Here is a 12888-nt window from a genome sequence, read left to right on the forward strand (position 1 = left end):
GGGTTGTCAACATGTTGGAGACAGGTGCTCTCTCTAGAGATAGCACATCCTTCAGGAGATGCTCTAGTGGACGGAGACTTTTAGAGCTCCTGTATGTGAAGGAGAGGGGTCCCCAGGACCCCAAATTCAAAAAGCCTTGGAGCCAATGCCTCAGGACTAAGAGCTCTGTCCCGGTGCTACTCGTGGGGTGGAGGGTACCTGATAGCGGCTTGATTGAGACTTTCCCAAGGCTGCAGGTTCATCCAGTCCTGCCTCTGCAGGCAGGCCGGTGTCCCCATCTGCTACTGCAGCTTGGCCAGTTAGAGCAGCTGGGGCCGCACCCTGCACTCCAGGACCAGCTGCAAAGGGGCCCCAGGTGCTTTGGGGACCGCTGGGAGGGCAGTCAGAGGCAGGCGAGGGAGGCGGAACCGCAGTTGGTGTGGTGGTGGGGAATGGTGCCCCAGGCCCGCCCCCTTCCTTCAGCCTCCCTGGTGCCCACTCCCGGGTGACTCCGTAACCTGTCGCTCAGGTTCCTCCTCTCCCAGCCCCGCCCCGGCCTATCCGGCCCAGCAGAGGTCCCGCCTGTCCCGGGAGAGGGAGCTCCACAGAGGCTCTGACAGGCAGCCAGGCGGACAAGCTGACCGAGGGGCCTAGCCAAGCACAGGCGCTGAGGGACGCAGCGCAGGTGAGTACTTGAGTCAAGGGATTTGCCAATCTGGGCCTCAGTTTCCCAGAATGGCCGTGGGATGTGGAGCTCTAGCTCGGGACTCAGGCGCTTGGCTTTGGAAAGCAACCCAGAACGGGGAGCTGAGGAGCACCTGAGTGTGAGGTTTGGGATGGCCCGGATCGCCGGACTCTGGACAGCTAAGCCTTGGTTTGGGGGGCTGCGGGTGTGGCGTGGGACGTAGGAACTTGCGGGAGAGGCTGGGTCTGACCCTTCCTTGGGCTTTTAGCACAAGAACCGCTCGGCTGAAGCGCGGTCGGTCCAGCGGGCGGCGGCCAGTGGTTCGTGATATTTTTAAGCCAGCGGTGTGTGACTCACTCGCCCTGGTCCCGGCCCCTTCCCAGCCCTGGGGCGGATGAGGGGAAACCTGGCAGTTGACAAGAGAGGTGGTGAGGAAGGGAGGGCCTTCATCCAGCAGGCTGGACCTCCTTCAGGATCCGACCTGGTATACCACCCAGTACCTGAAGGTTGGCCTTTTCTGGCTGTTTGAGCCCAAAAGAAACCCAGAGCCAGGGAAACATCAGGCTGAGTCAGTCTTCAGGTCAAAGTTGAAGTGTGGAGCCTCAGGGGATGAGGGTGGGAGCTGGGAGTAAGTGTGGGGGTTGGGGATCTGCTGGTGGGAGGGCCTGTGAACATCCATAGCTTGGCTGCTCAAGGTCCCTGAGACTGGCAAATCCGTGGTACTATCCCTGGAGACAGGAAAGGGGAAAGCATGCTCACAGCCTACCTCTGCTGGATCCCCTGTGCAGCCTTCCTTGGCTGTTGAGGAGACAGGGCACTTCTGGGGCATCTCCCACCCTAGACTCTCAGTGGTCCTACTTGTGCATGGACCTCTCCTGGAGCTGCCTATTATCCAGGTCTGGTTTGCTCATCGATCCCTCCCAGCCTGCCTGGCTCTCTTCAGATGCACCCATCCCTTCTCACCAATAGCTTTCTGGTTCTTCTCAGCCTCTGTTGCTCCCACCTGATGATTCCTGAACTTTGTCCCCAGATTAGGACCCAGCCAGGATCTAAGGGACTCCCCCCTTTCCCATTCCAGGACCACACCCAGCTCCCACAAGGAGAGCCAAGAGCCCAGGTGACTAAGCCGACCCCTCCCCAAGGTCACTCAGCATGTAGAGCTGGAATTTGAACTTGGAGCCAGTTCTTCCGCCCTTCTTGCCCTGCTAGGGCCTCCTCCCGTTCCACTGCTGAACCTACCAAACACACTAACACGCTGGGCCTCCCTTCAATCCGGAAAGTGGCTACTGTTAAGACAGACATTCAGCCTGAGCCCCCAGGCCTTCTGGACCTGGGTGTTTCAACTTCGCCACCAATGGATTGATAGGATTTCCTGCCTCCCTGCCCCACTTCAGCTATAGAGGCCTCCAGGGAGGGAGCCTTTTGCAGGGTAGAGGTAGCCCCAGTCCCTCCTACCTAGTCCTAAGGTCCTGGCCTAGATTTCCCCAAGGGCAGGGCTGCGTGTCCAAGCCTGTTCAGAGTCTGTGTGCCTTCAGGCCTGGGTCTGTAGCAGTTTGTTTTGTCCTGGTGTGTGTATTCCTGGCCCCACGTGCCTGGTGCCCTTGGCTGAGCTAGCCAGGAATCCCATTAAGCAAACACTAGGGCTCACCTACTGAGGTCATGAGCATTCCGGACATTCTCCATGGATAGGTGGACCTAGAAATCTGGCCCAGCCTCTTCTCACAGGCTAGGACCTGGGCTGGGGGTAGGGGTGCAGCAAGAAAGCTGGTCAAGGTAATAGCTAAGGCCAACAGTCCTCCCCTCCTAGCAAGAAGCCCTCAAGACCTGGTCAAACCAGAAAAGACTAGAATACTACAGGCCTACTCCTGAGCCCTCATACCAGTACCCTGCCTAGCTGGAGGCCCCAGCAGACTCAAATGCTGAAGCTGGGAAGGATGGTGGCCTTGCTAGTAATATCAGACAAAGGTAGACTGTGCATGTGGGTCCTCAGAAAGAGCTGGCCATAGGACTCCAGAAGGACAGCCAGAAATGTTATCTACCTGTCTTTCCAGTGGCGTAATGGCAGCCTGTCACTGAAGGTCTCTCTACATCCTTCATTTAAATGTCAGACTGGCCCAGATCAGCAGATTCTGTTGTGTCCAGAGAAGGACTCAGGTCTAGCCTATAAGGAAAGTTTGCTCAAATTCATGGTCATGCCTCAATTTCCCCAAAATGTAGCCAGGGGAGGTCATAGCTGGGAGTCCTGCTCCTGAAGAGTTCTTGTATATGGTCACCTGAGTTTGTATTGGGGGGGGGAATCATCCCCAAAACTTCTGCCCTATACTCCCAAGAGGGAGATAAGGGTTGTCTCTTTGCTGGATCTGGAGGAGCTGGCCTCTGTGGGCATGTCCACACATATATACAGGGGTCCCTAGGAGTAAAGCCTGGAGTCCATCTCTACTTTGTCTCCCTCCTGAGTCTGCAGCCTTACCCTCTCCTCTCTCACTACCTCAGAGTTTTTGAAGGAACCATCCTCTCTCAGAATCCTCCCCATCCAGCCTCTCCATCAGAGCCTCCCTTGCAGAGAACCAAAGGTCCTAACCCAGATGGGTCTCTCTCCATTGCCAACAACAGCATGGGTCTGGAGGACTCTGATTCCTAGAGATCCCCTGAGGAGTCTGGCCCAGCACTGAGAGTTCTAGCCCACGGAACAGATAGAAATGAGAGAGGAGACCCAGGACTAGCCTGGTCAGGAGAAAAGTGTCAGCTGAGCTCTTCTGTCTTTAGGTCTGCCTTCCCTGACACTGGCTACCACTGGGAACATCATGAGCCAGTCAGCATCCATGAGCTGCTGCCCAGGAGCTGCCAAGTAAGTGTTGTCCTACCGCTTCAAGTCCCCAGGGAGGGGTGTGACATGAGCCCTGCCCTCACCTCCCTCTCCTGCTGCAGTGGCAGTCTGGGCCGGTCTGATGGTGTGCCCAGGATGAGCGCAAAGGACCTGTTTGGTGAGTGAAGTTTAAGGATGGTATGGACTTAAGGAGGGTGAAGGTAACCATGGTGGTCTCACCTCTGCTTGCCCCAGGGCTGAGCCTGGGTAGTTCTAAGGGCTTAGAGGAGGCTCTGGACCCTAATTCACTGAGAACTTTGGATATCTATCCGCAAGGCTCCTGGCTACTAAACATTCTCCACTCTACTGTAAGGGGAGAGGCCTTTACGAATAATTCAGGGAGCATTAATATTGATTCTACTGTGCAGCCCTGCAATCCGATCAAGTAGGTGGGGTCAGATGTGACCCAGCTGCCAGGTATCTGCTCCAATGGACCAAGCTACTTCTGCTTGCCCATGCCCCTCCTCAACCATGCCCTTAATTTGTGCTTCTGGATGCTGGAAGTTGGAGTCCTGGAAAGCAAGAACCCCAGAGAGGAGGCACGTTCCCATGGTAGCTTGTAGGATAGGAAAGCCTTAGCCTGGGCCCCTTCCATAGAGTGGGCAGCTCCCATTAGATAGGACTAAATTTCCTGCCGTCACCCAAACAGATTGTCAGTGAGGGGCTGCCCCCTTCCATTCTGAATAAGTCTCTTGTCTTCTGAAGCTTCAGGTCCCCAGTGGGCCCTGTGATGGGGCCAAGCCAGAAGGTCTCCTGTGGATCCTCCCTGTCCCCACAGGAGCTTCCTAGCCTTCAGGGGTTCAAAGAGCAGCACCTCTCATCTCAACTCTGTTCTCCCCTGTGGCCCCTGGGGGTCAAGTCCCACTAGAACGGGTCTTACTCTTTGGGGTGCATGACATCTGTGTCTCCATCCAGAGCAGAGGAAGAAGTACTCCAACTCCAACGTCATCATGCACGAGACCTCACAGTACCACGTGCAGGTGAGGACCAGGAAATACACCCTGTATTTCCAGGGGCAGGTGAAGAAACTGAAGCTCAGGGAGAAGTGGGAAGAGAGAGCAAAGGATTGCCCTGCGCTGGTCCTGGACCCAGCCATAGCGGGGAAACAGCTTCCTGAGGGCTGAGGGAGTTCATAGCCATAGCAGGGCCTGCTGGGAACCTTCTCTGTTAGTTGGTACCCATGGCCCACACCACCCAGGGTGCTGAGACATCACCTATGTCCCTGGGAAGCTCAGAAAAGACCATGGAAGGAAGTTGTCATCTTGGCCCCAAAACAAGGAACTGTACTAGGAGGAACATGATGGAACAAAGCACTCTTTATTGAGAGCTACAGGGAGCCCGGATGGCATGGCTGAGTCTAGACATAACCCGTGCCCTTTGACCAGCTGCCAGCTTGAGTGGCCCTTCTCCTAGTCACCTCTAATTTGCACTGAGAATTCAAGAACTGCGCTTTAATGGCTTTCCTGAGACTGGGAGCTAACTGGGTTCCTCGCCATACACTAAGCTTGTAAGATGGTGGTGAGGAATGACGACAGAGAAGTAGAAAGAGAAGCCCCTGAGCAGCCAGCACGATCCGTGGCTCTCACGTACTGCTGGCTCTCTTCTGTCTCCTCGCCCCACACAGGACCCTTACCCCAGAAGTGAGGCAGGCCGCTATCCTCAGAACCTTAACTCCTTGTCTGTAGAATGGACCAAAAGAGCATCATAGCTCTGCTATGTTAGGTGATCAAGGTTCTGACTACCCACGGTTCTGACGTGGAACTTTGTCCTTCTTGGTGAGGAACTACATGGGACATCCAGCTTGGCTCCTGGACTTTGGTCTATCCTGCTTGACGCTACCCCACTGTTGCAGGAACCTCTCCTTCCTGCTCAGGGGCCAGCGAGGCAGAGGTTTCTTTCAGGTTTCTCTATTGCTCTCTGATGAAAAGAGTGAGGCCCAGAGAAAGAGGCTGAGAAACAACCAGAGCCATGGTTGCTTCTCCTGACTTTTTCCTGACTTTTTCTACAATAAATAAATGGAGGGTACAGTTCTGTTGCCATCAGAGTGGGACATAGAACAGTTCCACCTCTCTTCTAGGCGACTTTCAGAGCCCCTTAAGTCCAATGCCACCCCACCTTAATCCCTAGAAATACTGATCTGTCTGGCATCCCCAACACTTGCCTTTTTGAGAAGTTTACCCTGTACAGGGGAGATCCCGTGGTTCACAACCACCTTTGTTTCTTGCTTCATAAGCTTATTTTAAGAAAACCATGTTGAGAGGGTAGAAGGACTTTGCACTGTCCTCATCTCTTTCACAGCCCAATCCAGGCTTTCCTCCGATACAGCCCTGCCTCAGGTGTACAAGGATGCCCGGCTTTATAAAACAATTGTACATATTCTGGCTTTATAAAAATATTGTGCATATTGTTAGACATGTAGATTAGAAACAGCTTCCCCTATACTGGGCATAGTGGTACATGTCTTTAATCCCAGCACTTAGGAGGCAGAGGCAGAGGCAGGCAGATTTCTATGAGTTCAAGACCTGCTGATTTACATAGAGAGTTCCAAGACAAAGGACCTGTCTCAAAAAAAAAAAAAAAGTAATATTGGTGTCCCGATCCTTTAATCTCAGCGCTCAGGAGGCAAAGGAGGGCAGATCTGTGAGTTTGAAGCTAGCCTGGTCTACAGAGTGAATTTTGTGACAGCCAGAGCTATACAGAGAAACCGTGTCTCAAAACAAGCAAAAACAAAAAGCAAACCTTCCTCCAGTTGGTAATTTGTTAGCTAATGTGTGTCAACATCTTTTGATAAGCAGAGACATATTTGATTTGGAGATATCAAGCCATATACCCATTTTTCTTTTCTGGTTATTTTTTAATCTGCAAGTGAGAGGGCTAAGCCTACTACTGAAGATTTCTGTGTTTTCAAGGTAGCATAATCTTTTGCATCTAGACCCATGATCAACTTAATTTTGTTTTGTTTTATTTTTGAGGCCCTCTCTCTAATTAATTAAGTAAGCATGTTGCTGACATTTGATTGGTGTTGAGTCCAATCTATCAAGCTATTATCCGTTTAGGGATAATTGGCATCTTAACAATATTGTGTGTTCCCATCCACAAACGTGGGATGTTTCTCCATTTATTAAGATTTCTTTAAATTTTTAACAGTGTTTTCTGACTTTCACTTTGGTGGTCATGTTTATATTGAAATTATTCTTTAGCTTACAAATGGCATTGTGAGAGGTTTCCCTAGTACAATGGTTATCACATCATGTTCACCACATAAATAGGCATGTGGTTTTAATGTTGCTTTGGTTTTGGTTTGGGTTTATGACAGGGCTTTATTATGTGACCCTGATTGACCTGGAACTTGCTATTTAGACTAGGGTGGTTTCCATGGAACCCATCACCTTCCTCTGCTTTCCCCATGCCAGGACTGAAGGCATGTACCACCACACTTGGCACAAATGGCACTTTTTGTTGTTGTTGTTGTTTTGTTTTGCTTTTTACTTTTTCTGGTGTTGTTTTAAAATTTTTAGATTTATTTATGTTACAGTATGTTTGAGTGTTTTGCCATGTATGTATGTATGTATGTATGTATGTATGTGCAGCACATGCATGTCTGGTACCCATGGAGTACATTAAATTCCCTGGAACTATAATTACAGACAGTTGTGAGCTGCCATGTGGGTCCTGGGAATGGAACCAGGGTCCTCTGCAAGAACAAAAAGTGCTTTCAACCACTGAGCCATCTCTCCGGTCCCTTTTCATTTTTTGAAATTATAATATAATCATATCACTTCCCCCTTCCCTTTCCTTCCTCAAAATTCTCCCACATATCCCTTCCAGCTCTCTTTCGAACTCATGGCCTCTTTTTTCACTAATTGCTGTTACATATATAGATATGCATGCATATACATGTATATTCCTGAATATACAACTTAGTCTATACAGGATTACTGGTGTGTCTGTTTTCAGGGATGGCCGTTTGGTATGGGATAGCCTCTTGGTGTGCTGTGCCTTAGGGAAGACTATCTCTTCAGCCCTCAGCATTCCTCACTTGCCTATAGGTCTTTGCATAGGGTTGATACTGAGGCCTTGTGGGGTTTTCCCTGTCCACTTTGGCATGTTTGGTTTACTGTTGTTGTCCTTGTTAATCTCATGTTTGGCAGTCATGTTGGTGAGATGAGATGGGTGTAGCTTCTGACACTCCTAGGAGACACAGTCTCACAGCAAATCCTGATCCTCGTGCTCTTACACAGTTCTTTCTGCCCCTTCATCTGCAATGCTCCCTGAGCTTTAGGTGTGGGAGTTGTTTTATAGATTTATCACTGGGACCGGGGTTCACAGCTCTCCATTTTGACTGGTTGTAGTTTTCTGTAATGGTCTCCTTTTGCTGCAAAGGAAAGTGTCCTTGTTGAAGGATGAGAACTACACTTATCTGTGGGTATAAGGACAAATATTTAAAATGTAATTAAGGACTATGCTGGTGTAATAAAATGGCAGTTGTGGTTTCTCCGCCAAGATCCGTGACTTCACTAGTCCTGAGTAGCTGAGTAGGTTTTTCACTCCCTGGCATGATTTCCCTCTGTCCCTTCTCAAGTAGACAGCTGTGCTGACCACCAAGGTATGTGCACCATAGACTGTGTTTTTTAAATTTCATCTTCTAATTATCTGCCAATTATATAAGCTAAAAAAATAGAGCTTTAGTATGGTTGTCAAGTGTCACTTTGGTGAACTTAATGATTTCCTTGTAGACCAGACTTTCTTCACAGACGATTATATTGTTTGAAAAGAAATAGCTGGAGCTGGAGTGACAGCTAAGAGCTGAAGAATATTTCCTACCCTTTCAGAGGACCAGAATTTAGTCCCTAATACCTGCATTGGGCTACTCAGAAATATTTGTAAATTTAGATCAAGAGGATCTTGGCCCCTTTCTGGCCTCTGTGAGTACCTACGTACGTGCATATGTACGTATAGACACACACACACACACACACACACACACACACACACACACACACACGTGAGTTTTGTTGTTGTTGTTTTTTGTTTTAAAAAGAAGCTAGAGATGGTGGCATGCACCTTTAATCTCAGTCCTAAAGAGGGAAAGGCAGGTGATTTCTATGAGTTTGAGGCCAGCCTGGTCTACATAGAGAGTTGGGGAGCCACATACTGAGACCCTGTCTCAAAAAGTAAATCAAGAAATACGTGAATGAATAGATGAATAATTAATTTACTTAAAGGCCATTCTTTGTTTCTTATCCTTGGCCATTTGTTTTTCTTGCCTCCATTCTCTGGTTAAGACAACCCGTGCAGGCTGTATGGAAAAAGGGTAGATAGCCCATCCAACTATACAAAGAATATTCTATAGGTTTAGGTATCACATGCTTTTGGAGACACTCCTTTCATTTATTTTATCAAATGTTCTTTCTAATGCTATGGAGATTTGTTCACTGCTGTTAATATAAAGAACCATACTGAGCCGGGCAGTGGTGGCGCACACCTTTAATCCCAGCGCTTGGGAGGATTCAGCGCAGGCAGATTTCTGAGTTCAAGGCCAGCCTGGTCTACAGAGTGAGTTCCAGGACAGCCAAGGCGACACAGAGAAACCCTGTCTCGAAAAAAACAAAAAAAAAACAAAAAGAAAAAAATCTTTTTAAATGGTTTGGGGCTAGAGAAATGACAGAATGGTTAAAAGCACTAGCTGCTCTTGCAGAGGACCTGGGTTCAATTCCCAACACCCACATGATGGCTCACAAGCACCTACAACATTAGTTTCAAGAGATCTAATGCCCTCTTCTGCCCTCCACGGATAGCTGCATGCACATAAGAACTTCAAGCACACACACACATGCACAGGAAAACACATACACGAATGGATAGATAATAAACAAACAAACAAATAAATAAATACTTGTTTTTTCACATAGGCCCAGGCTGGCCTTAAACATACAGAGATCTGCCTTCTTCTGCCTCCTGAGTACCGAGACTAAAAAAAGGGTACCACCATACCCAGCCCTGAAATAAATAATAGTTCTTAATGGAGCTGGGGGTGTGGTTCAGTGGTAGGATACTTGCCTAGCAGACATGAGGTCCTGGATTCAATCCTCAGTACTGAAAAAACAAAAACAAAAAAAACAAAACAAAAAACCAAAACAAGTCAAAAGAAAAAGATACTTTGTATGTGTTCGCAGGCTGATTTGCTAACATTGAATTGAAGAATTTTTTAAAAATTTTGTATTAGTATTTACATGTAGGTTCATGTGTCCGTGTGTGTGTCCGAGGAGGGAGGTAAGGAAGGAAGCTGGAGTTCCAGGCAGTGGTGAGCTGCCTGATGTGGGTGCTGGGGACTGAGCTCTGTCCCTCTGTCCCTCTGCAAGGACAATGTGTCCTCCTGACCACCCTGAACTGTTTCTCCAGCACTGAAGACTTTTTAAAAGATAAATGTCTGTTAGTGATTCTGACCTCAACTTTCTATATAATAACAAAGACAGACTTACACATCAGGTTATGTTGACCTAAGCCAGTGGAGAACTTATCCTCTGTCCTTTACTTATTTATTTATTTTTTGTTTTGTTTTGTTTTTGGTTTTTTGGTTTTTTTCGAGACAGGGTTTCTCTGTATAGCTTGGCTGTCCTGGAACTCACTCTGTAGACCAGGCTGGCCTCAAACTCACTTTATTTTCAAAAAAAAAAAATATGTAGTGTATTGTTTCTTACAAAAATATTTGTTAGGATTTACCACTGAAGCCTTCTGAGTTCGAGCTTTCCTTTGGGGGCCAGGATCGATGTTTGGTTTTGGTTTTTGTTTTTTGGTTCCTTTCAAGACAGGGTTTTTCTGTAGCATTGGCTTGTTCTGGAACTCAGAGATCAACCTGCCTCTGCCCCTGAGTGCTGGGATTAAAGGTGTGCACCACCATGGCTGGCCTGTACAATTTCATTTGTAGAGAAGTTTCATTCTCAGGTCTGTTTGATTTTTAGTAATGTCCCTTCTTTCCTTTGGGTTTTTTGAATATCAGTGAGTATTTTTGTTTGCTTGTGTGTTTGGCTGGTTGGTTTTTGATTATCATTGTAGTTGTTTGTTTGTTTGTTATTGTCTTTGTTGTTTTTTTTACAGCAGAGTCTTTCAAGTTACTCCTAGATAGCTAGAATTTGCTATGTAGACCAGGGTGGCTTTGAACTTGTCCTGACTCTCCTGCTTCCACATGCCTCTGCCTCCCAGAGTGCTGTGATTGTAGGAATACATCACCCACCATGTCCTGCTCAAATGTTACTGTTGCCTCTATCCACTCTTGTTAAAGGGCTAACTTTGGGCTTTATTTAATTTTTTAATTGAATTTTCTGCGTTTACTGTTTACTAGTTTGTGGATTTTTGCCCCTAGTTCCCTTCCGTTTCCTTTGGGTCTTGTTTTATGTTGCTTTGTTTGCACTGTTTGTTTAGCTTCTGTGCTGGCGATGCAACCCAAGGCCTTGTGTATGCCAGATAAGATCCTGCCACTAAACCACACCCCCAGCAGGGTTTCTAGTTTGTTAAGGTAAAGGCTTAGATAATTGATCTTGAGTAATTTTCTTTCTTTATCAATTTTTAAACATTTTTTAAAAATTTAATGTATGAGTACTCTGCTGCATACACATCCGCAGGAGGCCAGGAGAGGGCATCAGATCCCATTATATAGCCTTGTGAGCTACCAGATGGATGCTTGGAACTAAACTCTGGTCCTCTGGGAGAGCAGCCAGTGCTCTTAACCGCTGAGCCATCTCTCTAGCCCCAAGTGCCTGCTTTTATTTTGTTTTGTTTTGTTAAGCCTAATATATTTGATAAAAGCTAGAGATTTCACTGAAACATTAGTGATATGTAAGTCTTTTAATTCAGCTCTAAATATGTTTTAATCTTCTTACATTTTCTTTGTGACTTCTTTTTGGTTTTCTTTTGCTTTTCTTTTCTTTTCTTTTTTTTTCTTTTTTCTTTTTTTTTTTTGGGGGGGGGTGTTTTCGAGACAGGGTTTCTCTGTGTAGCCTTGGCTGTCCTGGAACTCACTCTGTAGACCAGGCTGGCCTCAAACTCAGAAATCCGCCTGCCTCTGCCTCCCAAGTGCTGGGTTTAAAGGTACCTGCCACCACTGCCCGGCTATTTTTGGTTTTCTTTTTCTTTTTCTTTCTTTTATTTTTGAAACAAGGTCTTACTATGTATCCCTGGCTGACTTGGAACTCATAGACCAGGCTGTCCTGGAATTCATACAGACCCACCTCCCTCTCCCTCCCAAGTGCCAGGACTATGAGCCACTACCATTTGCCTGGGTGTGACTTCTTTTTTGACCCATAAGTCATTTTTTCTATATGCCATTCACTCATCCATTCATTTATTTATGTTTTTGAGGCAGGATTTCACTCTCTAGCCCAGACTGGCCTGGAATGCCTGCTTCCATCTCCCAAGCCGAGGGATCATAGCCATTCATCACCATGCCCAGCTTTGAGAATTCTTTTTTTTTCCTCTTGAGACAGGGTTTCTCTGTGTAGCCCTGGCTGTCCTGGAACTCACTCTGTAGACCAGGCTGGCCTCGAACTCTGAAATCTGCCTGCCTCTGCCTCCCAAGTGCTGGGATTAAAGGCATGCACCACCACTGCCCGACTCTTTTAAGTTTTAATTTATTTGTTTGATTGTTTTTGAGACAGGGCTCCATAGCGCCCAGACTAGCTAGCCTTGAACACTGTGTGGATGAAGAGTACCTTGAACTCCGGGTTCTTCTGTCTCTATCTTCCAAGTGTTGAGATTGCAGTCTTGCAGCACCACACCCTGTTGAAGTTTTTTGTATTAATCTCTGGTCTAATTCCACTAAGGTCAAAAAACTCTGTGCTTTCAGTCTTGTGGCCTTTCCTGGGACTCCCTTGGTTGCCTAGCAGCATGATTTTGTTTGGTTAATTGTGAGGCGTTTCGTTTCAGTGTTTACCCTGCCTGCTACAAATGGAAGACTCGTCTCCCATCCCACTGCGTTTCTGCCTACTCATTGTTGAACCTGTTTGCAGCCAGCAAGCTAAGCTGTACTCAGTCTTGCATCTGTGCAGGTTACCTACAGTAATTGTATAAGGGGCAGATTCATACAGATGTTTTTCAAGGTGCCACTAATTTGTCAGTAAAGAGGCGGGGCAGGAGCTGGATCAGGGCACTGCTTCTCTATGTCTAAACACACAAATGCAGCTGGCAGGGACTTTGGGCAATGGATAGGAGAATACATGGAAAAAGTCAATAGTCATTTCATTTTTGAAACAACAGTCTCCTAAGAGTGTCAGTTTACATTTTTTAAAGATTTATTAGCTGGGCGGTGGTGGCGCACGCCTTTAATCCCAGCACTTGGGAGGCAGAGACAGGTGGATTTCTG

At 47.4% G+C, this 12888-nt stretch overlaps 1 protein-coding gene across 3 annotated transcripts in view; it reads left to right on the plus strand.

Annotated features, from left to right (window-relative positions):
* The first annotated feature begins 522 nt into the window (after positions 1 to 522).
* Positions 523 to 12888, plus strand: part of Eps8l2 (EPS8 like 2) — a 23698-nt gene continuing 11332 nt past the window's right edge. Inside the window, exons 1-4 of one of the 3 annotated variants that reach the window (XM_031388833.1) lie at positions 523 to 664; positions 3431 to 3512; positions 3593 to 3648; positions 4446 to 4510. In XM_031388833.1, coding sequence (XP_031244693.1) covers positions 3469 to 3512; positions 3593 to 3648; positions 4446 to 4510 — 165 coding nt within the window. In that variant the 5' untranslated portion in view covers positions 523 to 664; positions 3431 to 3468. Of the gene's footprint in view, positions 665 to 3430; positions 3513 to 3592; positions 3649 to 4445; positions 4511 to 5249; positions 5421 to 12472; positions 12575 to 12888 lie in introns of those variants that run through there. The other 2 variants (XM_031388835.1, XM_031388834.1) reach the window with 2 other exon arrangements.

Source organism: Mastomys coucha, unplaced genomic scaffold (assembly GCF_008632895.1).
Source record: "Mastomys coucha isolate ucsf_1 unplaced genomic scaffold, UCSF_Mcou_1 pScaffold21, whole genome shotgun sequence".
Taxonomy (NCBI): Eukaryota; Metazoa; Chordata; class Mammalia; order Rodentia; family Muridae; genus Mastomys; species Mastomys coucha.